This window comes from Bubalus bubalis, chromosome X (genome assembly GCF_019923935.1).
Source record: "Bubalus bubalis isolate 160015118507 breed Murrah chromosome X, NDDB_SH_1, whole genome shotgun sequence".
Lineage (NCBI taxonomy): Eukaryota > Metazoa > Chordata > Mammalia > Artiodactyla > Bovidae > Bubalus > Bubalus bubalis.
This window is the reverse complement of record NC_059181.1, coordinates 131,117,143-131,142,041: the sequence shown is the minus strand read 5'-3', so window position 1 is coordinate 131,142,041 and position 24,899 is coordinate 131,117,143. Positions and strand designations below refer to the sequence as shown.

At 40.3% G+C, this 24,899-nt stretch overlaps 1 protein-coding gene across 6 annotated transcripts in view; it reads right to left on the bottom strand.

The window, feature by feature from the left end:
- Positions 1-24,899, bottom strand: part of GRIA3 (glutamate ionotropic receptor AMPA type subunit 3) — a 309,119-nt gene that overhangs the window by 147,013 nt on the left and 137,207 nt on the right. For all 6 annotated transcript variants that reach the window (XM_006064985.4, XM_006064986.4, XM_025277145.3 and 3 more), the window contains one exon: positions 9,968-10,155. In XM_006064985.4, the coding sequence (XP_006065047.1) occupies positions 9,968-10,155 (188 nt within the window). The remainder of the gene's footprint in view (positions 1-9,967; positions 10,156-24,899) is intronic.

Here is a 24,899-nt window from a genome sequence, read left to right as displayed (position 1 = left end):
AATGCAAGATTATTGGGAAGATTCTCTGGAGTAGCTTGTATCCACTTCTGATAGATAGCAGTGGGATAAAAATCTTACCAAAAGAACGATGGGAGCATCACTGTATCCGTTCTACTGGATACTTGATTAACTTTCCATAGTGTTTCAGCTAGTCAGGAAGAGATTCTATTAGTGTGCAAAATCTCCCTCCTCAACCCTGCCTCACCAGGCAAATATCACCATAGGTGATTGGAAGAGCTGCATTCACAGTGTATGAGCCTAGTATATTCAGAAAAACCTAAACTCCAGGAGTAAACTGGGCATTTTGACAGGCGGATTTATGTTTTTAGGCCATGAGAGAAATAGGAACAGGCTCATTCCTAATTTTTTGAGGGCACATAACAAGAGTACAAATGGAGGACTATATACCACACATCTAAATGTTACAAAGTGGGAAAGCAAGATACGCCTTGGCTTGGTCTGTGTATCCACCTGTCCACCTAAATAAAGAGATAAATGGACATAAGCTCAAGCTACCAGAAATTGAGTTTATTTGGAGATAGCAGGGAAATTGCAGTTCAAGAAATGCAAATTACAGGGGAGTCTATGGAAGGTTTGGAGTGGGCTGCATTTATGAGAAAGGAACAACACAAAGTGGGGGCCCACACCCAACCAGAGCACAAGTTCTAAGTTCACTGGCTTGTGGATGGTAGGAGATTCTTGGCAGATATTCACTGTTGGGAGATAAGGCTCAGAGTTCTGTAAATTAGGTGCTTATAGGAAATCAGTCTCTCAGTTCTTGAGTTTCATTTCCCTGAGGGCACACACATGAGATTCTCTATTTCACATACAGTATGTCCCCTACATACGAACTTTCGAAGATGTGAATGTGTGTTCGCACAACCAACCATGTAAGTTAATTCATGTGTCTGGCATACATTGTCACGTGCGTGTATCCTCTACAATTGGTTATGCTTTTGTGTACTTTACTGCACAGTACTGTATAGAGTACAGTAGTACAGTACCTTATTTCAAGCCCAGGATAGTCTAAGCAAGCGTAAAAGCAGTGGTGATGTAGCTGGTACTACTGTACTTCTCAAGGTAAAATAAAGTGGAGGTCGCTCAGTTGTGTCCGACTCTTTGTGACCCCATGGACTGTAGCCCACCAGGTTCCTATGTCCATGGAATTCTCCAGGCAAGTATACTGGAATGGGTTGCCATGCCCTCTTCCAGGGGATCTTCCGGACCCAGGAGTTGAACCTGTGTTTCCTGCATTGCAGGCAGACTTTTTTTTTTTTTTTTTTACCATCTGAGCCAAGGTACTATAGTATAAGGTTAAAAATGTTTTCTTTATTTTTGTGTTTATTTTTTATATATTATTTGTGTGAAAAGTATTATGAACCTATTACAGTACAGTACTATATAGCTGATTGTTAGTTGGGTACCTAAGCTAACTCTGTTGGACTCATGAACAAACTGGACTTATGAATGTGCTCTCAGATTGGAACTTGTTCATATGTAGGGGATTTGCTATACCCTGTTGGGGCAGGGTAGGGTAAGCTGGGGTGGAAGCTGAGCCCAGGGCTCAGAATTCCTGGGTGGAGACTGGATCTACCTGAAACTGGGATGAGGTGGAAGAAGCCAAGGAGAGCAAGCTCCTCACCCCACAAAAGCTTACTTTTGTGATTTGAGGTTCCTGCACAATTTTCCATGTCTTCCAAAATGACATCATTCAAGTAGAATACAGTGAGAGAGTACAGATATCAGGAAAAACTATCTGCTAAACCCTTCACTTAGAGTGACTTGGAGAGGCCACTTTTAAACAAAATTATCCATTTTTCTCTGGTTTCCTAAATCATGAGTTGCCGTTTTCTCCTTCATTGCCCCTGCCCTTGACCCCATATACCTTTGTGCTCTGATGTGGACAGCCCTGTTTGCCTTATGTGTCCTTTTCCTTTTTCCTCATGATGTTCAACCAGCTATTAACCTTTCAAAAGCTCTCAAGAACAAAAAGGAAAAAAATATCTTTCTGTTTCTGTCTTTATGATATGTTGCTGCTGCTAAGTCGCTTCAGTCGTGTCCGACTCTGTGCGACCCCATAGACGGCAGCCCACCAGGCTCTGCCGTCCCTGGGATTCTCCAGGCAAGAACACTGGAGTGGGTTGCAATTTCCTTTTCCAATGCAGGAAAGTGAAAAGTGAAAGTGAAGTCACTCAGTCGTGTCCGACTCTTAGCAACCCCATGGACTGCAGCCCACCAGGCTCCTCCACCCATGGGATTTTCCAGGCAAGAGGACTGGAGTGGGGTGCCATTGCCTTCTCCAGTTTCTGATATGAGGAATCCTCTAAAGCATGGAACTCAAGGCAGTAGTCCTTCTCACCTGAGTTTAAGGATGATATTGGGTGCTCAAGTCTAGGGACCCAGAAAGGCTGAGCACCCACCCCAGATACTTATCCTGTGCGTGTTTATGCTTTCCTAGAACAAGTCTTAGTTTATGCTTGGGTTTCCAGGAGTTAATGGAAAGACGGTGAGCTGTACCTTCCAGACATTGCCAGTTACGTTCATGTGATTCCCTCGAAAGGAAGAAGGAAATGGACAACCCCTAGGGCAGTTGTTGATAAAATAATGAAGATTGTGATTCTTTATCTGAGACTGAATGCCTGCAGATGGAAATTCTAGGTGTACTTACATACCACTCTGAGAATGTACCCCTCACAATTTATTCTACTCTTGTGGAGCCCATTGCATAGTTAGATTGCTTTGGTGCCACAAATAAATGAACCTGTTCATCATAAATGAATTCATCATCAAAGGCTAGGTTTAAGGGGCACATTGTCACTTCCATGCATTACTGGAATATGGATCCTCATCAAATGGAGAAAATCTTTGTGAAATGCTCATTGTTTAACAAGGTTTGTTGTAAGCGTAGCTCCTGCTCCAGGCTTCATCAGGGTCCTTATCTCTTTTAACCTCTGGTTGAATATACTCTGATTGAAAACCTCAGTCAGATTCAGGACTGATTATTGCAATGATTAACAGCATTTGGGGCCAGACTCCTTGGGTTCAACATCTGGCTTCACCAGTTATTAGCTCTATAACCTCTAAGTCTCAGTTCTTCCATCTGTTAAATGGAGATACTATTCCCATCTGCCTTATGGGGCTAATATGAAGATTAACTCACATGAGATATAGAAATGGGCACATATCCACCCACATTGATTAAAATTGTATCTGGAACATTATAAGCACTTAAAACATATTTGTTATTAAAAATGCCCAGCTGTCATATGGAGCTCAAGGCTTGAGTGCCTTTAATTATTTTAAGTGATGATGAAAAATCTAGTTAATTCTCAAATAGTCCTTGCACTTATCAATCAATGTATGTTATCCAATGTTACATTGGAGAAAAAACAGAGAGGTTGTCTTCCATGCTAAACATATTAGTGAGAACTAAAAATAGCTCAAGTCTTAGACTCTGCTCTCATGATAAGACCTTAGATTCAACGGATATCTTGGGAGATCCATGAAGACATTGTTCTAGAGCAACAGTCCCTGAATAACTCATTTTCACACACACAGAACCTACCACTCATGAGAAGATAGCGATGGTGTCAGGTGTGCTCCATGTTACTTTGATCCTCACAACATATGAGGATCCCATGGAAGGAAGGTAGTGGAACAATCTTTTAACATGAGAAAATGGAACCTCAAAAAACTGTCACTTTCTTCAATGTCATGCAACAGGAAGGTGAGGGAGTTAGGATTAAAGTCATGTCTGTTCAGTTCCCAAGTGTTTATTCAGCTATACCACACGATATTCTAAGAAGAAGAGACGATACCCTCAGACTGTCATATGAACTGGCAAGTTGGCTCAAGGTTGTACAGGGACCATTGAGAGGAAGGGCTGGGACAAAGGGGGAGCCAAAGGGGCAGGGGAACTGGAGAGAACCACTATGTGCTGAGTCGGGGGTCAACTCAGGAGAGGACATGAGCCTTTAACATTGTTACTTCACTTGAGAGAGGTCTAGCCATTGGCGCCAGTGCTCTGTACATGTTAAATCACTGTAGTCGTGTCTGAGTCTATGAGACTTTATGGACTGCAGCCCGCCAGGCTCCTCTGTCCGTGGGATTCTCCAGGCAAGAATACTGGAGTGGGTTGCCATGTTCTCCTCCAGGGAATCTTCCTGACTCAGGGATCGAACCTGAGTCTCTTATGTCTAATATGCACTGGCAGGCAGGTTCTTTACCACTAGCGCCACCTGGGTCTAGCCATTGGTGGGAGTGCTGTAAGTAACCCCAATTTAGACATATTTTGGAGTGAGCAATGCATCCTTTGTGTTATAGCCTCACACTTGACAAGGCCCCCTAGTATTGTTTATCTTGTTTAAACTGTTATCTTTAGAATACTGACTTACTAATTTGGTTGTTTCATTTCTTAAAATGACTTTTTGAAGTGACTGTCAGAATCAAATGAAAGGAAACTAAGAGATTGACCTGCTTGACGTTAAGTAGCACTACTTTCCATGAGGAGGTGATTTTAGCTTGAACTATTTCTAGGGGAAATCAGACATCTTATATGTTTTCTGCAAAGCACTCTGAAATGTATTGGTTTGGACTCTACTAAATTTGCACACTCTAGAATTCAAGTCAGAGAAGGCAATGGCACTCCACTCCAGTACTCTTGCCTGGAAAATCCATGGATGGAGGCTGCAGTCCATGGGGTCGCTAGGAGTTGGACACGACTGAGCGACTTCACCTTCATTTTTCTCTTTCATGCATTGGAGAAGGAAATGGCAACCCACTCCAGTATTCTTGCCTGGAGAATCCCAGGAACAGTGGAGCCTGGTGGGCTGCCGTCTATGGGGTTGCACAGAGTCAGACACGACTGAAAGGACTTAGCAGCAGTAGCAGCAGCAGAATTCAAGCAGGAGCTATGCTGAGATTTACCTTTGAATTATCTATGGGAAAAATAAAAACACAGTAAAGACTGAAGGGGAGGACTTCCCTGGCGGTCCAGTGGTTAACACTCTGCACTTCCATTGCAGGGGGCTCAGGTTCAATGCCTGGTCAGGGAACTAAGACCTCACGTGCTGTGTGGTGTGGCAAAAAAAAAAAAGACTGAGGGGTGATGTTTAAGTCTCTTTAAGGAGACAACCTTTCTGATATCTAATGAATAGGCAATTAGGAAATATTCTTACCTATTTATTAAAATAAATCTTCTATAACGGTAGTCCCCAACCTTTTTGGCACCAGGGACCAGTTTTGTGGAAGACAATTTTTTCCACAGACCGGGTCGGGTGGGGGAATGGTTTCAGGATGATTTTCATAAGGAATGCGCAATCTAGATCCCTCACATGTGCAGTTCAATGTAGGGTTTGCGTTCATATATGAATCTACTAACACCACTGATCTGATAGGAGGTGACGCTCAGGCAGTAATGTGGGGAGCGGCTGTAAATACAGATGAAGCTTCACTCACTCACCTGCTGCTCACCTCCTGCTGCATGGCCCAGTTCCTAACTGGCCATGGACTGGTAGCCATCTGTGGTCCAGGGGTTGGGGACTCCTTTTCTGTAAGGATATTTACTTATCCTCACAGAGAATTAACTTGGAATGTTTGTATGTTCCTGAAAACAATCTTAAAACTATTCTAGATCTGACTTTTCACTAATTCAGAATAGCCTCACCTTCATATCCCCAGCTGGTGAGATTTTACTCTCCTCCAGTTTCCTCTCTCCTTGTAAGGAGTTGTTTCTATGACTGATTTTCTCCCTAGTCTAGTTAAACTTATTGGCTCTGGTACTATCCTTAGGCCTCCAGAATAGTTGGTCAGTGCCTTCTTTATGATAACTCTTTACACTTGAGAATGGTGATTAAACTGCTTCCTGGCTCTCTTTCACCAGACTAAACAGCCCCAACTCATTTAAAAGTCTTTCCTCATAGGTCCTATTTTCTACTGCTTTAATCATGTTTTGCTGCACTTCTCTGGATCTTCTCCAATTGCATTGCAATTGTTCTAAGATGTAACCTGATGCATGGGCCTAATCTAGGGGTTGGTGTTGGCTACATATTTAATAAACAACTTAAAAATTAAATGGTTTAGTGCAGCGGTAAGAACACTGGACTGGGAGTCAGAAGACTTGAGTTTCATTCTTGCTCTGCCACCTCCTAGGACTGTGCAGAGTCCTAAGACAAATGTGATTTGTCCACATTTGGATAAATCATCTAAATATCTCTAAGCATCAATTTATCATCTGTAAATCTGAGATAAACACATCTGCCCTGCTGCTTCCCATAGTGAGGCTCAAATGAGATAATCTGTGTGAAAACACTTGGTTTAGCATCAAAGAACGATGCAAACACTATGTGTTAGGAACTTTTCAGAATGCTTTGCCTGTATTAACTCATTAAGTTACAGTTATCATTTCCATTTTACAACCAGGAAATTGAGACACAGAAAGTTAAGTAATTGGCTCCAGGCCACACTGCTAGTGACAGAATCCATGCAGACTGGTTCCAGGGTCCATACTTGGAAACTCCATGCTATGTTGCCTCTCCAAATAAGCATGAAGCATCCAACAGAGCCATTCATTTTATGGGGCCTGCCCTTCAAAAGCAGTCCACAGGTAGACACTCCTAGGAAGGTGGATCTGTTCAGTCATGTGTAGATAATTCTATGAGAGGCAACTTTTTCAAAAGTGAGTGTTTAGGTTGGTCACTGAAGTAAGGCAGTGGGGGAGGGACTCTACCAGTGGGGGAGGGACTCATAAACACACTGCAGTAATAGGAATGCTCTAGAAGGTCAGGTCAATGGTTCATTCTTCCTAGGGCATCTAAATCTTCCTGTGGAGAGTGCTCTTAATTCTTAGATTCAGGATCTGCAGTTTCTAAATAGTCTCTTTGAGTTCTGACAACCCATCCTGGTTTCAACTGTCTAGCTTTGTCCTTTTGTATGTTAAATTTTGTAGCTATAAGTTTGGAATGCTTTCCTTATAGATTAATTGTTAAGATGAAATATTAAAGACAGTTGTTGTGCACCTAATTGAATATTTTTTTCATGCTGTGGTCTGAACAATTGAAAGAGATTTAAAAAAAAAGAGCTCTGGAGGAAATGTTGGAAGAATTTTGATTTGCCCCATAACTGTTTGAACATTCATAAGAAAAATGAGAACCTATATTATGAAATGGGGAGATTATACTAGATAGAAATATATTGAAAATACACTAATATTTGAAAACTTGTGCCACACTGAAGTCTTTTCATTAACACCCATTGGATATAGAATACAATGTGAACTTACTTTATGCCAGAGTTCAATTTATAGGGAATACAGTTGTAGTGCTTTTATTAATAATAGGCTCTTTCACCTCAAATAGTGGCATGAACAGTCATTTTATGGGAGACTATAGACATTTCTTTCCATGAAAATAACCTCAAAGTTTAAAATACCCTCGGAAAATGGGAGCATTTGGGGGGAAAACTTGATACTACTGGAGTTATAAATGTTATCTTTCTAACTAGAATCTGTATAGTGAATTATTACAAGTTTGTCCAGCATGGTTAGGAACTAATGAGAAAGGTGATATCTTTGTATCTTAGTAGTCAATTTAAAATGTTTACTCTAAAGAAATATCATGTTTATTGTTTAATTTAAAGAATTTGTTTAGTGAGAAATCTATTTTTATATAAAGAAAGCAATTTTGGCAAATTCGTGGTATCAAAACTAATTTGAGCAGAGAGCTACCATCTTACATCTTTGAGAAAATGTGTACTTTAATAATCACATCATGTGACTGCAGGCACTATTCTGCCTCTTGATGGAAGCATAGCAATGTTACAGTAGAACTTACTAGAATATGCTTGGCCAGTATTCACCCATCCATCTATCTATTCATCCACCCACCCATCTTTCCATCCAACACTACGTGCCAGGTACTCTGCTAGACACTGAATATACAGCAGAAAACAAGACAAACATGATTCCTATCTCATAGTACTTAATGACTTAGTAGGAATTCCTTAAATGATAAAGAAAACAATCATGAGTAGATCATTTTGTGACAATTTTTTGAAAGAGGGGGAAAGAATAAGTGAAATTAACTCTCTGGCCTTACTTGAATGTTGTTAAAACTTTTCATTGAACAATGTTCTCTGAAAAATTGTATAGAAAGTATTATGAGGGATGCTGTGAATGTGCATCCAGAAGAAAGACAGATAGCAATTGAGACATTATAAGAAAGAACAGGGCTTTCAAATAATGTTAGTTTAGTTTTCCTGAAAATTTTTAGTAATGGTCATTTTTTTTTCTATAGCATTTTATGCCTTTCAAAGCAATTATACCAACCATGTGAGGAAGAGCATATTTTATTTTCCCCAGTATGTAGATGAGACAACTGAGGCAGAGATATATTAAATACCCAAGATCCCACAGCTATATGGAATCACAGCTCTACCCACGGCTTTTTCTACTATGTCATATTGAAAAACACCCCAGATTCCAGTATAAGGTCTTATAAACCCCCAAAGACTTATCAGAATGTAAACTATTCAAGAAACCAAAGTGACTAGTACAAAAGAAGGAAAACAAAGTATGACAAGGCCTCTGCTTTAGGCTATTAAGTAGGTCACCCACTAAAAGGCTATTTTGGTATAAAATTTTAGAGGGCATGGAGTACATATACCAACATCACTGACCTGATTCTTCACTTTCAAGATCTAAGAAAATCAAAGGCAGTTTTTTTTTTTTTTTTCTTTTGGAAGGGAGGGGTGGATCATTGGGGTAGCTTAAGAGAATGTTAGTTGCAAAATTTGTTTAGCCAGGCTGGTGCTCTAGATTTTTTTGTGAAGTTGATTCACTAGAGATGATGGTGTTCCTAAGAAGGGGACAGCTTTCTATCTCTGGGATGTTCCGTCAGTGCTTCCTTTCTTCCTTCCTCATTCCTCTTCTCTCCCCTTCCCTCCTTTTCCTTCTCTTTTTCTTACCAATTTCTTTTTTTTTTTTTTTACATTCTCTTCTCACGGGGGCATATCTGGCAAATTGTTAATATTTAATTTGCTATAAAACAGCTCTCCCAGGCAATGACTGCTCACTATAATTTCAATCTCTGAAGCTGTTTTGGCCCCTAGGTACACTGGGATCGAATTAGAATGGAAATGTTTCCCTTACAGTTTTGTTTATGGCAGCATGGGCACTTTGTTATTAACTGGCAAATTGAGACTGCTAAGGAAAATAATAAACTTTCGCCACATTTCTATTTGACTCTTTACTCCAAACAGAATACCCATCTGGCTTAGGGTGAAATGTTTCTTCTCATATTTTTCAGTTTTCTATTTAAATATCCAAGATTAACAATGAATATCTTTTGGCTTATCAAATTGTATTTTTTCCCCAGTCTGAGGCTTTTTCATTTTCTTCACATTTTAAAAACCATTATCATTTTTTCTCATACGCCATCTTACTTTTAAAATGGTCTTCAGTTATATACACACATATTCTCATTCATTCTCTCTTTCTTGTTCTCTGCCTCAAACCAGAGGGATATTCTGGAAAAATATCCACAGATTCAAACCTAGTGAATGCTGCTTTGACATTTTGCAACTAGGCCCCTGAAACAAAAACTCTACTCTTCCTCCCTGTCTAATCCCTTGACTGTTCCTTGCTGGGAGGAAGGTGTGGAAAGGAAGGGGATTACTCTGAAATTTTCAGCTCTCTAAGAAACATAGGTGTGGAAAGGTGTGTTTATCTGATAAGTAGCATTAAATTGCAGAGACTACCAGATTAATCATGCTATGCACTTTTCAACAGCTTAGATTTTCTTTTATTTCTCTCTCTCTTTCTGCCACTGGGGAGGAAAAAAGGATTAGAGAGACTATCAAAACTGTTGGCAAGTTTAGTCTGTTGGCTACTGAATTTATTAGCAGATATGGGAACTGCCTCAGGTTGATGATTTAACAGGGTGGCTTGGGGTGGAATAAGTCTCAAACCTACCTGTTCCAAAATTGTGTTAATCCTTTCAACCTCGCAGTCAATCAAGTATCGTTTTTCCTGCCTCCTGTCCATTTCTTCAATGATGCGCCTGAATTCTTGGACATCCTTGATGTTTCCCACAGACCTTGCTGTCACTTGCCAGTTGTTTTGTACTGCTGCTTCCATAATCGCTTGGAGGATGGAAAATCCTAAAAGAAGGGAAAACAGCTATATTGATTATTTTTTCTTTTAAAAATCTTTCTGTAGGTATTAAAGGTTCTAGTGAGGTTTTAGTCACAGTCCATTGGGTTTCCTTGAACCTTATCCCTTGTGGACAGCAGGCTTACTCATAACCTCAGTCTTAACCTTTCGGACAGTTGGCATATCTCTATCCTGTTTGAAAGGAAAGAAGGTTCAACTTGGGGTGCCAGGCTAAGTGCTTATCAAGTCTATACTTGAGCAATCAGTACTATAATCACTGAATTATAGTACCTAATTATTTTTATTGACAGGCTTATCAAAATATCTATAGAATGAATGCCAGTAGCTTCTTTCTTATTTCTGGCCACAATCTGTCCTTTCCTTCATCTTCCACATCAACAATCTTCAGAATTAGAAATAGCTTTAGTAGAGATAGAACCTCATTATAATATGGCTGATCCTTACATGGATATGACTCTCCAACAAAGTAAATTATGTCTCCCAAGCAATATAACTCTCAGAAAACATGACAAAAACAGTCTATAACAAAGATAGCATACTGTTTCTTTGTTCACAGCATTACAAAAGCATTCAATCATATTAAGTCTTCCTGAGTTCTTCCCCTTTCTCAATTCAATTGATCAAAGATTCTCAGTTCTTTTTTAAGCTAATTTATATCAGACAACTATTAACTACTAACCTTCTGGATCTATGCTGCATGGGAAAGAGAAAAGATCTAATGCTTGAGTTTTGGGTAAACTTTTTAGAATCAGGGTTTGAGAAGCTGGAAAGAACAGTCTGTATGAGTCACAGAAGAGCACAAGGGTTTCATATGTACTGGTCTTTGAGAGTATTCATATCTCTTAATATTATATCATGTCTATATTTTTGCTTCTGCATGAATCCATAATCTGGGTATAATTTCATCAGGCACAGACATTATTTGATTGGGATACGGTCAAAAGCAGCTCCTTTTGCTCCATTAAAATTGTTTTCCATTTATATTAAGGTAATGACTAATGGAAGTGGGTAATGGGGATGATTTGCAAGACCCAAATAATCTGTGACCTAACGATTTGGCTACAGGAGGAGGAGAGAATGGAGGACAACGGTGCCGCTCTTGGAACACATTCCAGGTTCTGTGCCACCTCAGGCTCACCCTGTAGTATAAGCAGGTTACAGTCAGGGGTCATCTTCATTGCACCAGAGAAAATGGTCTTGACGTTTGGAGAGCGTGCTTCGGGGAGATGGCAGCAGTGACTCAGGCGGTCACGATGCCTCTCGTGTGCTGGGTATATGCGCGAAGAAGATCGCAAATGAGACCCAAGCACTTGGTAATTTCCAAATGAGCAATTTCAGCACAGGAGCTCAAAATTACAGATAGGAGTAAATGACCATTGCTTTAAATGTTAATGCTTACTCTTTTTAAACTAACCACATGTATTCATTGCTCAGATTTACATTTTCATGTGGCTTTTTGATGTGCTCTCTGCTTTAGTGGGAGTTGAGGGCACATGGTGGGCCAAGACATGAGATTAAGAAATAAGCATAGGAAAGAAAAGATTAAAGTGTTGGAAAATCTTTCTTAAGAAATGTACAATGAATTTTGAATCCCACTAATTAAGAATTTTATGAACATTCAGCAAGGACAAGGTTGAATTTTACTTCTGTACTATTGATGAAGCAAGTATTGGCTGAATAATACTAGTAATGAAATTACACAGGGCATCTTGCTATATTGAAACTAAACTTTAAAAATATACCCTTTAGCAAAATACAAGTATTTTATCTGTTGAGTCAAAACCTACATTCTTGTAATCTCTGCTTGCTCATCCTGTTCTACTATTTTGGAACCAAAGAGACAAACTGAACCCCCTTTCCATGTGATAGTCCTTCACATTTTTAAAAACAGCATATGCCTATATCCCATTATCTTTCTTTTTTTCAGGCTAAAAGTGCCCCAATCCTTCAACAGTTTCATGATAGGTTCCCTCACTGTTCTGTCTCTCTGCTACGGACATTTGTCAATATTTTATTGATCCTGATAATTCATATGTGATTTGACCAATGTGGATTATTGCTTGCTTTGATATGGGCTGTTATTTTAGCACCCTCACATTGCTAATACTTCTAAATAGCCATATTATTTTGTTAATTAATTTCAAGCTTGAATTCAACTAAAGCATGTCAATTCTCTTCATAAAACCTTTGCTGTATAACAACTCTCCATCCATGCATCAAGACTCGTTCCATTCCAATCTACTTTTATCTCCCTTTTAAAAAATTCACCCTATCCAAATCCTCATTTCTCCCCTATTTTCACAGTTGCTCAAATCTGAAAGATGGTCTTATCCACTTATGCAGTGCTCTCATTATATTCAAGGCAGTTGCACCTGTCTGTCCCTTTTCCGGGCATCTCCTCCTACCTATAGACCTTTGTGGCTGACTCTCTTTCTCCATGAAGCTTCTGTTACTGAGTACTTATACATTCTCCTGAGATGTGTAGATTTAAATCAAGGTAAATCAGTTACAAGCCGTGGATAAACCAATTTGAAGAACTGTACAATAGGCATTTAAAAATTCAAACTAGAACTGGATAAATAAAGCATAGTACATAAACATGGAATACTATGCTACTGTTAAAGAGATAGCTCAATCTCTATATAACAAAAATAAAAATTACTGCAGTATACTATTCCATAGGAAAAAGCTACAAAATAGCATTTGTAGTGTAGTTCCATTTCTGTAAAAAAAAATCTGAAGTGTATAGAAAATAATTTGACAGAATTGGCAGTAATTATCTCGGAGGTGTAGAACTACCAAGAACTTCTACTTGCCCTGTCATTTATTTATGTAATGTTTGACTTTTTTACAAGAAGCAGGTATTATTTTCTATAAGTACGAAAACAATAAAGATTTAAAAATACAACCCATGCTGTCTGCTCAGAGCATAAGCTCCTGGAAGACATGGATGACAAATGAGTGCTGCTCTATATGCTGCCTACTGCCACAAATGCAAAGGCGCTTAATAAACACTGATTTTATAGATCTTTTTATACTTTTGTTCTCTGAACCATGTGGATGCATCACCTATTCGAAAATTAAATAGAAAAAGCATACTGGTTTCTCAATGAACTTGGATCTGGGGCCTTCTGGGCTATGAGCCTCGCTCACATTTCTGAGCAAGTCAGAACTGTGGCTTAACTCTGTAGTATCTTCTCACCACGCAGAGTTTCTTTGTATCTGCGAGCATGTGTGGCTGTGTACTCAGCAGCTCCGGGGGAACGGTCACCTCAGTGAGGTGCATGTCAGTGAGCAATCCACCAAAAAAGAGCACTTTCATTGGTTTTCATACCTAATTTGTTATAGTTTGACTGTTTCCTGTTACAGCTGACCAAAGACAGTAAATGTGAGTTTGAGGCAGGAAAAAAAGAAAAAAGCAAAGTTTGACTCTGGAGGCAGGGCAGAAGCAGGTGTCAGTGCTTGTAGGAGGTGAGGTGCATATAACAAAAGCCTTGGCTTTATAAAAATAAGTCTGCTGTTTTAGCAGCTTCAGAATTGTCCTCCACTGTGTGTGAGCTTTAATGTGCTCAACTTTGCAATACTGAAAGCTACTTTTATTTGAGCAGGAAATTCCCTCATCCTGATTCCAAACCACTGCTGCTGTCCAACTTCTGTTTCTTCTTTGGTTTAAAGAATGAGAGCTACCACATAGGTAACTGGCTGAACGATAGACTACTTGCCATTTGCATTCAACCAAGATAACACAGGCTTCCCTGGTAGCATAGTCGGTAAAGAATCTGCCTGCAGTGTAGTGTAGGAGACCCAGGTTCGATCCCTGGGTCAGAAAGATCCTCTGGAGAAGGAAATGGCAACTCACTCCAGTATTCTTTTCTTGCCTGGAGAATTCCATGGACAGAGGGGCCTGGCAGGTTGCCGTCCATGGGGTCACAAAGAGTTGGGCACAACTGAGCGGCTAACACTTTCACACTTTCAAGATAAGACAGGAACATGACAATAGAGGAGCGCCAAAGTGATTGTGGATGAAGAGTTGGGCCACAGCTACGGCCAATCCAATCCTGCTGGAGCGGTTGTTGGGCTACTCTTGCTAAACAAGAGAGTTGTCTTGGTAAAGACTCTGCCGTCCAGATCCCCCTTCAGCCAAAGGACTTACTCCTTCAGACTCTGGGAAAGTCGTTTCCTGAAGAGAGTTGCCTAGCTTCAAGCAATACTTCCTTCCCAGGGAAACCTGCCTCCAGTGACTGGTTGTTATGGGGAATCCAGGCATAAACCTTTCACTCCAAATTGTTGTTCAGTCTAAGATGGAGAAGGCAGTGGCACCCCACTCCAGTACTCTTGCCTGGAAAATCCCATGGACGGAGGACCCTGGAAGGCTGCAGTCCATGGGGTTGCTGAGGGTCGGACATGACTGAGCAACTTCACTTTCACTTTTCGCTTTCGTGCATTGGAGAAGGAAATGGCAACCCACTCCAGTGTTCTTGCCTGGAGAATCCCAGGGAAGGGGGAGCCTGGTGGGCTGCCGTCTGTGGGGTCGCACAGAGTCGGACACGACTGAAGCGACTTGGCGGCAGCAGCAGCAGCTGCAGTCACTAAGTTGTGTCTGACTCTGCAACCCCATTAACTGCAGCATGCCAGGCTCCTTTGTCCTCTACTATCTCCTGGAGCTTGCTCAAACTCATATCCATCGAGTCGGTGATGCCATCCAACCATCTCATCCTCTGCTGCTCCCATTGGTTTTTGCCCTCAATCTTTCCCAGCATCAGGGTCTTTTCCAATGAGTCAGCTCTTCAAATCAGGTGACCAAAGTATTGGAGCTTCAGCTTCAGCATCAGTCCTTCCAATGAATAATTAGGGCTGATTTCCTTTGGGATTGACAGTTTGGATCTTCTTACAGTCCAAGGGACTCTCAAGGGTCTTCTCCAACACCACAGTTTAAAAGCATCAATTCTTTGTCAATCAGCCTTCTTTATGGTCCAATTCTCACACCCATACATGACTACTAGAAAAAACCATAGCTTTGACTAGATGGACTTTGTCAACAAATGATGTTTCTGCTTTTGGATAGACTGTCTGGGTTTGTCATAGCTTTCCTTCCATGGAGCAAGGGTCTTTTAATTTCATGTCTGCAGTCACCATCCACAGTGATTTAGTAGCCCAAGAAAGTAAAATCTGTCACTGCTTCCACTTTTTCCCCTATTTGCCATGAAGTGATGGGACCAGATGCCATGATCTTAGTTCTTTGAATGTTGAGTTTTAAGCTAGCTTTTTCACTCTCCTCTTTCACTTTCATCAAGAGGCTCTTTAGTTCCTCTTTGCTTTTTGCCATTAGAGTGGTGTCATCTGCATATCTGAGGCTATTGATATTTCTCCCAGCAATCTTGATTCCAGCTTGAGCTTCATCTAACCCAGCATTTTGCATGATGTACTTACTCTTCATATAAGTTAAATAAGCAGGGTGACAATATACAGCCTTGACGTATTCCTTTCCCAATTTTGAACCAGTGCATTATTCCATGTCCAGTTCTAACTGTTGCTTCTTGACCTGCATACAGGTTTCTCAGGAGGCAGGTAAAGTGGTATGGTATTCCCATCTAAGAATTTTCCACAGTTTGTTGTGACCCACACAGTTAAAGGCTTTGGTGTAGTCAATGAAGCAGTAGATATTTTCACTCCAAATAGGGTAACTCTAATGGGCCATCCCAACTTCAGGGCTATGTGAAGGATAGGTTGAGGCCTTGTTATGACTGCAGCCTATCTTCTTCTGCTCAAAGCTGCTTCCTTCTTTTCCTCCCATGAATGTTTTTTTTAAAATTTTGATTTTATTGGAGTATATTTGATTTACAATGTTGTGTTAGTGTCAAGTGATTCAGTGAATACATATATTTACACACACACACACACACACACACACACATATATATATATATATATATATATATATATATTCTTTTTTAGATTCTTTTCTCATACAGGTTATCACAGAATAATGAGTAGAGTTCCCTGTGTTATACAGTATGTCTTTGTTGGTTCCCACAAGTGTTTTTAATAAGAGTACTCTGCAGTAAAATTTTGCATGGAAATTTCCATCTCAGAATCTGCTCCTAGGGAATTCAATCTGTGACTGTTGGGTTGACCTCGTGACAGGAATGACAGCAGATACAAAAAAAAAAATCTCAAATCTACAATTGTCAAAATCATTTTCACAAAGGGAGTGAAGGTCAGGATTTTGTTCAATGTACAAAATGAAAAGCTACTCTATGCTGAATAAATTTAGTATTTGATCTGAAAACACAAAAGAGTAAAAAATAAGATACTGACATATGGATGTTGGTAATGAAGACACCCAAGGAAATAGAGCTGGGGATAATTTTCTCCTTTCTGCTTTACATATTTCAGCATGGGCTGGCAACACCTGTTGTTGCTCATGAACCTGTCCCAGGTCTTTCCGAGCCACACCATCTGTACTTCTGACATGGTGTCTAGCAGTCCCCAGATGATGGGGCGGGGGTGGGGGGGCTCTAATATTGACAAATGGGCTCCACACAAGCGCTGACATTTTTAGCATTCTGTGCCTGGTGAGGATTTTCAGGGAATTTCCCATAATGCTCCCAAAGGGACTGCTGACCCCCTAGAAATGTTCTGTGTGTTAGTTGCTCAGTCGTGTTTGACTCTTTGTGACCCCATAGACTGTAACTGGCCAGGCTCCTCTGTCCATTGAATTCTCCAGGCAAGAATACTGCAGTGGGTGCCATTCCCTTCTCCAGGGGATTTTCCTGACCCGGGGATCGAACCCGGCTCTCCTGCATGGTAGATAGATTCTTTACCATCTGAGCCACCAGGGATCTAGAGAGGAAAATTGATCTTTCCCAGAGGGTGATTCAATATTTGTCCCATTGGACTGTGCTGGAAACTGCCTTTTCAGGTTGAAAAAGACTCAAAATGGCCCATGAAAATTCTTGTGGTTTGCTTTTTCCAGTCATAGAATCACACATTACAAGCTAGAAGGACTCTTACAGGTGATTTAGAGAAGTCATAGAAAAAATTTAAAGCTCTGGAACTCTTTCCAAATGAAAATTTTATGGAAGCCCAACTTATAAGACAGATAGAAGTGGAGCTGCTCTGGTTTGGAGGGGTGGTGTTTAGAGAGAAGAAGTGACTTGCTCAAGATCACATAGCTAGTATAAAGTCAGAAGCAAGAGTAGAACCTAAGTCAGCAGGGCTGGTAGTAGAGTGAAGCCAGAGAAGCAGCTAGGGCACAAGGCTTTTTATTTTTGGTTTGTCTTTTTTTTTTCAATTGTCTTGAGGTATAATTGACACAGAAAGTATATATATTTAAGGTATAAAGCTTGATGTTTTGATATACGTTTACGATGTGAAGTGATCAGCACAGTCAAGCTAATGAATACATCTGTCATCTGACTTAGTTACCATTTTAGTTCTTGAGTGTGTGTGGTGAGATCACTTAATATTTACCCTCAGCAAATGTCAAGTGTACAATACAGTCTTGCTTACTGTAGTCACCAGAAGTACTGTTAACTGTAGTTAAGGTATACCACCATGTACCTTAGATCTCCAGAACTTATTCACCTTGCATAACTGACCAACATCTCCTCACTTCCCCTACCCCCTAAAAAGCCACTTTCTTAGAGTTGTCCAAATGTATTCTCGCTTGCCTCACCCTAGTCTTGGCCCTAGAAGCAAGTGCCTTCACTTCCAATTTAGTGCTCTTTCAAGTACGTTATGTTGCCAAGCCTACTCGATAGGTCTTGTTTATGGATGCCCTTGGCAATGTTATAAAGTGGACAGAGCCCTTCCATCTTCTTGATGTCACACAAGATCCTGATGTTCCCTGTCTATCCAGTAGCCAAACTGGACCTATCACCTCCACTCCTGGCCTTTTCTTTCCCCCTTCCCCATGTCAAAACACCTTTGTCCTATGTCCCTGTCTCTCAGCATTCTGTCCTTTTCTAGGTGCCAGCATAAAAATGGCTAATGGAGTAATGTGTTACCCTTCCAACTAACACAGGTGCCTTTTAGCAGTGGCCTTAACACAGGTGAGTTTGGAAGCAAAGGAAAAGAGGATGTTGAGCATTATTTTGGGATCTGCCCATCTCCTGGGGTCATGCAGATAATGAATATGGAAGTTGGTGATGTGGGAGCTGTGATCTTTAGGTTATGGAATTTAACAAATGAACAGCTGGTACCTTGTGGGTATCTCAGAGACCAGTAGTGTAAAAAGATCCTCTGAGGGTCAGTTTCAATCCTGCCTATCTTGCTCAACTGAATTCAGCTTAAGAAAGCATTACTTTATTTTTCTGAGTCTTCACTTACCTCTGGGTTTCTCAACTCTGGTTGTGCATTATCATCACCTTGAAAGTGAAAGTGTGAGTTACTCAGTCTTGTCTGACTCTTTGCAACCCCCTGGACTGTAGCCCACCAGACTCCTCTGTCCATGGAATTCTCCAAGCAAGAGTACTGCAGTGGGTTGCCATTTCCTTCTCCAGGGGACCTTCCCGACCCAGGGATTGAACCCAGGTCTCCTGCATTGCAGGCAATTTTTTTTTTTTTTTTTTTTTTACTGTCTGAGCCACCAAGGAAGCCCCTATAATCACCTTGGAAACTTTAAAATATTGATGTCCAAGGTCTACTCTGGACGAATTAAATCAGAATCACTGGAAGTGATTTCCAGCTTTGTTTTATTTTAAACTTCTTGGGTACTTCTCATGTACAACCAGAGCTGAGAACAACTGACCTGTTGTAATGGCTACCCAATACAAATGAGGTTTATGGAAGCAGGACTCTTTTCTTAGGTGTCTTTCATGACTGGCAATAAAGTTCTTGTTAAGAAAAACATGATCCAAGAAGGGCTAATCATCATCATTTTAGTTGCTAAGTCATGTCTCATTCTTTTGAGACTCCATGGACTATAGCCCTCCAGACTCCTCTGTCCATGGGATTTCCCAAGCAAGAATACTGGAGTGGGTTGCCATTTTCTTCTCTAGGGGATCTTCCCGGCCCAGGGATTGAACCCTCGTCTCCTGCATTGCAGGTGGATTCTTTACCACTGAGCCACCCCAGAAGCCCATATATACATATATATATGCTGCTAAGTCACTTCAGTCATGTCTGACTGTGTAACCCCATAGACGGCAGCCCACCAGGCTCCTCCATCCCTGGGATTCTCCAGGCAAGAACACTGGAGTGGGTTGCCATCAATGCATGAAAATGAAAAGTGAAAGGGAAGTTGCTCAGTCGTGTCCGACTCTTCATGACCCCATGGATTGCAGCCTACCAGGCTCCTCTGTCCATGGGATTTTCCAGGCAAGAGTACTGGAGTGGGTTGCCATTGCCTTCATATATATATATATATATATATATATATATATATTCCAGAATTAAGCAGACAAAGGCACAGAGGCTGAAGGAAGGTTTGTAAATTGCTTTTTCTTGTGGTAGATGAGGAACCTGGGAACATTGTGTCATTGTGTGGGAAGTAGACTCTAATGGACTCAAAGCACTTTACAAATGTCTTTTTTCTTCTGAGGTAGCATCTGTGTTTTTCTAAGTACAAAATTAACACATGCTTAATTTGGACATTTGAGAAGACACAAAGATGAAAAAAATAAAAGTATGGGTGACTCTACAGCTCAGAGATAACCACTGTTAGCATTGGTGTATTTCTTTCCATGTGCTTAAATATAAATATTCTGTAGAATTTTTATTTTAGTAAAATGGATTGAACAATTGTGTCCTATCTTTTAAAAAATTTAACATATCATGGATATTTTCTTATGTTATTAAATGTTTCAAATCATAACTTTAATGTCTATACAATATTCCATCCATTAGACATACTGTAATTTATTTAACCATTCCCCAACATGAAGACTTCAGCTATTTCTAATCTCTACCTATTGTGAATAATGCTGTGATGAAAACACTCATACAGCATCTCTAATTATTAATATTTCCATAGGAGAAATGTCTAGAGGAAGGGATGTCAGGCCAAACATTTGTGAACACGTTGAATGCTTTAGATACATATTGCCAATTTGCCCTCCAGAAAGGTCATATCATTTTCTTTTCCCATCAGCAGAATATGAGAGTACTTATCTCTCTGCCTGCTGCCTAGCATTGAATAATATATTTGCCCATTTGATAGGGGAATATAAGAAAGTTCTTTTCTGCTAGCGTTTCATTTATTGTTAGCAAAGTTAGTGATTTTTCACTTTTTGTGTCCATGTTTATGCTTTATCTTGAGAATTTCCTATCTATTTGCTTTGTTCAGATTTCTACTGTGATATTAGTTTTTCTTATTGATCATAAGGACTTTTATACATTAATGACACTGTGTCTGTAATATGTGTCACAGATATTTTAATACAGCTTATTTGACATTTAATACTGTCTGTGATATATTCTAATTAACAGAAATTTGACATTTTGTGAAATTAATATTCTTATTCATCCAAAAATTACGTGAGATAAAAGGAGACAAACGAAAATTTATTCTCCTGCTCTTATTCGAGTGCTCACCTGGGCTTGGAACCCAAGCATTATGCAAACCATTCTCTCCATTTCTTACAACTTCTTTGGTCTCCGTGGAATTTCAGACAACTTTCTCTTGTATATGGTGGCAAAGTAAGTGAATGGGAGAAGCTACATATGGAATCTGAAGGTGATTGCTGAGATACAAGTGAAGAACAGAAAGAGGCAGAGGAAAGAGAGATGATGAACCCAATTCAGTTACTTCATGTTATGTTTTGCCATATCTAAGAAACTTGATATTCAAAAGTCTGAACTCAAATCCAATACTTCAGGATGTGACTATTCCTATTATCAGTACAAAGGGTACTTTTCTTTAAAAAGAATTCATGGAAAGATGCCCATAGCACGTTTTTTTTTTAATTAAAAAAATCTAATTGCATTTCTATATACTACCAACAGATAATATAAGTGTAAACATTAAAACTTACAATAGCATAAAGCAAAGTAATACATTTGACAAAAATAGGCAAAAACTTTTCACTAAAAACATGTCACAGAGATAAGAAACAAATTGATAGAGGCCTTTCCTTTATTTTTCAAAGCAAATCAGGTAATCAAAAATGCCTTTAGATTTGAAATGAGGGCTGATTCTCAAGCAAAGCTCTTCTTTATTAAATCAAGAATAGAAGGCCTGGGTCCAGTGTGTAGTGCATAAAAACAAAATTCTGATTCCCTTCCAAATAAAATTCTTTTTTAAAAATTAATTTTTATTGGAGTATAGTTGCTTTACAATGTTGTGTTAGTTTCTAATGTACAGCAAAGTGAGTTAGCTATATGTACACATCCCATAGTGCATTTGAACCCACATTTTGTTATTTTGTTTTTGCTTTAACCTGATTTAATCATATTTGATTTCCACAAAAATATAGATAGTGATTGTCTAAATTTGAGATGCTAGAGCACAAACTCTTCTGTGTGCGAGGAGTTTGAGATGGGAAGATCAAGGACCCCTCTGTGTTTGCATGTGGATGTCAGTCTGTGGGTTTTATGGAACGGGATAAGAAACAAATATTCACCAACACCCAGCCCAATTTACCCAAGGCAAATTAAGATTTCCCTGAGGTCTTCATTCCTCATAATTGTGTTTGCTTAAGTTTCCCTTTCATTATGCACTGACCCTCAGCACATCTCTTCCTTCAGCTGCCTTATTAGGATGGGACTTTAGCTAATTTGTAGAGTCAGTGAACAGAAGGTGCCCCTGGTGTCCCAGTTCTGTGTCCTTTTCCTCTCCCCCAATACAATTCCTCCTTCATTCTAAATCCTATCCTTTTCTCAGACTAGACTGTTCATGAGTGCTTAAAGCTTCAATTGTGAGCCCCTCCATGAAGAAGCTATGTTTTATTTTTTAAATATTTATCTATTTGGCTGTGCTGGATCTTAGTTATAGCACACAGGATCTTTTGTTCATTGTGGCATACGGAATCTTTTTAGTTGTGGCATGCAAACTCTTAGTTGTGGCATGTGGGATCTAGTTCCCTTACCAGGGATCAAACCCAGGTCCCCTGCACTGGGAGCTTGGAGTCTTAGGCTCTGGACCACCAGGGAAGTCCCAAGAAGTTATGTTTTGAATTAGGATCAAAACCCTAAAGCAAAAGGGCAACCGTTATAGGAGAAATTGTAGACAACAATTTGGTGGGAGAGTATTGTTTGAGGTATTCCTGATACCCAAATATCCCACAGAGGAGGCCATTTCCAACTACTTATCAAGTTTAAAGTTGGCCCTGAAACTAGCAATGCATATAATCCTGAGTTTTCCATTTTTCTTTTTCATCCAGTTCTTCATTATGAATTTTCTATTCCTGCTGGTGAATTATGTCGCCCCATTCTCCACACCATAAACTGAGAAAGTATTTCCAAATAGTTATGTCAGTTTCACTGAGTTAAAGTAAACCTGTTTTGGACTGTCAGCTGAAAGGAAATTTAGAAGACCATCTGGAGTAGATTTGCTTAAGGTCTGGGAAAAGTACAATAGGCAAGCCTTCTGATTCTCAACCACACAAGGTCTGATATAAAAAAAGTAAAGAATAAATAAACAACAAGGTCTTACTGTGTAGCACAGGGAACTATATTCAATATCCTGTGATTAAACCAAGATGGAAAATAATATGAAAAAGAATACTGTGCTCAGTTGTGTCTGACTCTGCGACCTCATGGACTGTAGCCCTCCAGGCTTCTCTGTCCATGGGATTCTCCAGGCAAGAATACTGGAGTGGGTAGCCTTTCCCTTCTTCAGGGGATCTTCCCAACCCGGGGATTGGACCCAGGTCTCCCACATTGCAGGTCGATTCTTTACTGTCTGAGCCACTAGGGAAGCCCAAGAATACTGGAGTGGGTAATCTTTCCCTTCTCCAGGGGAACTTCCTGATCCAGGAATTGAACCAGGGTCTCCTGCATTGCAGGCAGATTCTTTACCAGCTGAGCTATCAGGGGAGCCCAAAAAAGAATATATGTATAGCTGAATCACTTTACTGTACTGCAGAAATTAACATACCATTCATTGTAAATCAACAATGCTTCAATAAATTTTTTTTAAAGAATAAAAACAACTGAGTGTGGATGAAAGGGGCTGCTACAGTGCTTGTGCACAAATCCTTCATGTTTCTATTTGATAGGTAGATAATTGCCCTGGGATAGGCTGCCTGCAATGCAAACTCACAGAGGGTACGAGTCATCTCAAAGTTTCTCTGTGGACTGCTGCACACTTAATAGATGTCATGGGATGATTGATCATGCCCATTAATAGGGTTTCTTATATAACATTTCCTCACTTGGCTTTTAATGCCCTTGAAATCCATGATTTCCAGCACTGATCACATGACGGAATCTGGCAGCCAAACAAGTGGTGAGCAGTTTGAGTATTAGCAGGTACTTTATGGGCATCTGCAGGAGAGAACTGACTGTAGATCTCAACCAAAGAATGCACTTGCCAGCTCTGGTTTTGTGGCTGTGGGAGAAGGCTTTATGCATTTGGTTAAAAAGGTCCCCTGCCATGCAGCATTGGTGGTATAGTGGTGAGCACAGCAGCCTTCTAAAAAGGGGCTCCGTTTATAGGTTGGGGAAGAAATGCTACCAGTCAGCCACACTTTACCTTCTTCCCAGGTCTGATCTATTCCAAGTAGCACCAAGTGGCCACAATTATGAAGATGGCCCCTCACCTTGCTACCCCTCCTCCAGCAGGGGAGAGCTTTGAGTCAGTTCCCAGAAGTGGGTATATTTTGCATTGAGCTTTCACATCCTGGGCTTCCCTTTGTACATAATAATTTACATTTGTGGCCTGTGAAATGAATTGACCCAGCTGGAACTTGAGTTCAGAAAATATGTGCTTGCTTTCCATTAAGCAAAAGGCTTCCTATTAGGAAAGTGACTTACCTGGAAACATTCTTCACTATTCTCAAGTTTGAGAAAGCAAGGCCAGACCAAACCTCTCAACATTGGGGAGGGGGAGGTATGGATGATGGCTAGCAGAGAGAAGGAAAGGAAATGGAACTTCTGGGTCAAGAATGAAAGGCGGAATTAGATAGATTGGGAGTGTGGTATGGACATGTACACACTGCTATATTTAAAATGGATAACCAACAAGGACCTGCTCTATAGCACAGGAAACTCTGCTCAATGTTATGCAACAAAGTTAATTACCTACACTGCAATATAAAATAAAAAGTAAAAAGAAAAATAGACAAAAGGGCTCTGGATCTGATTGCAAAGCTCATGTCAGTTCAGTTCAGTTGCTCAGTCATGTCTGACTCTTTGTGACCCCATGAACAGCAGCATGCCAGGCCTCCCTGTCCATCACCAACTCCCAGAGTCCACCCAGACCCCTGTCCATTGAGTCGGTGATGCCATCTAACCATCTCATCCTCTGTTGTCCCCTTCTCCTCCTGCCCTCAATCTTTCCCAGCATTAGGGTCTTTTCCAATGAGTCAGCTCTTCGCATCAGGTGGCCAAAGTATTGGAGTTTCGGCTTCAACATCAGTCCTTCCAGTGAACACCCAGGACTGATCTCCTTTAGGATGGACTGGTTGGATATCTTTGCAGTCCAAGGGACTCTCAAGAGTCTTCTCCAACACCACAGTTCAAAAGCATCAATTCTTTGGCGCTCAGCTTTCTTCACAGTCCAACTCTCACATCCATACATGACCACTGGAAAAACTAGACGGCTTGACTAGATGGACCTTTGTTGGCA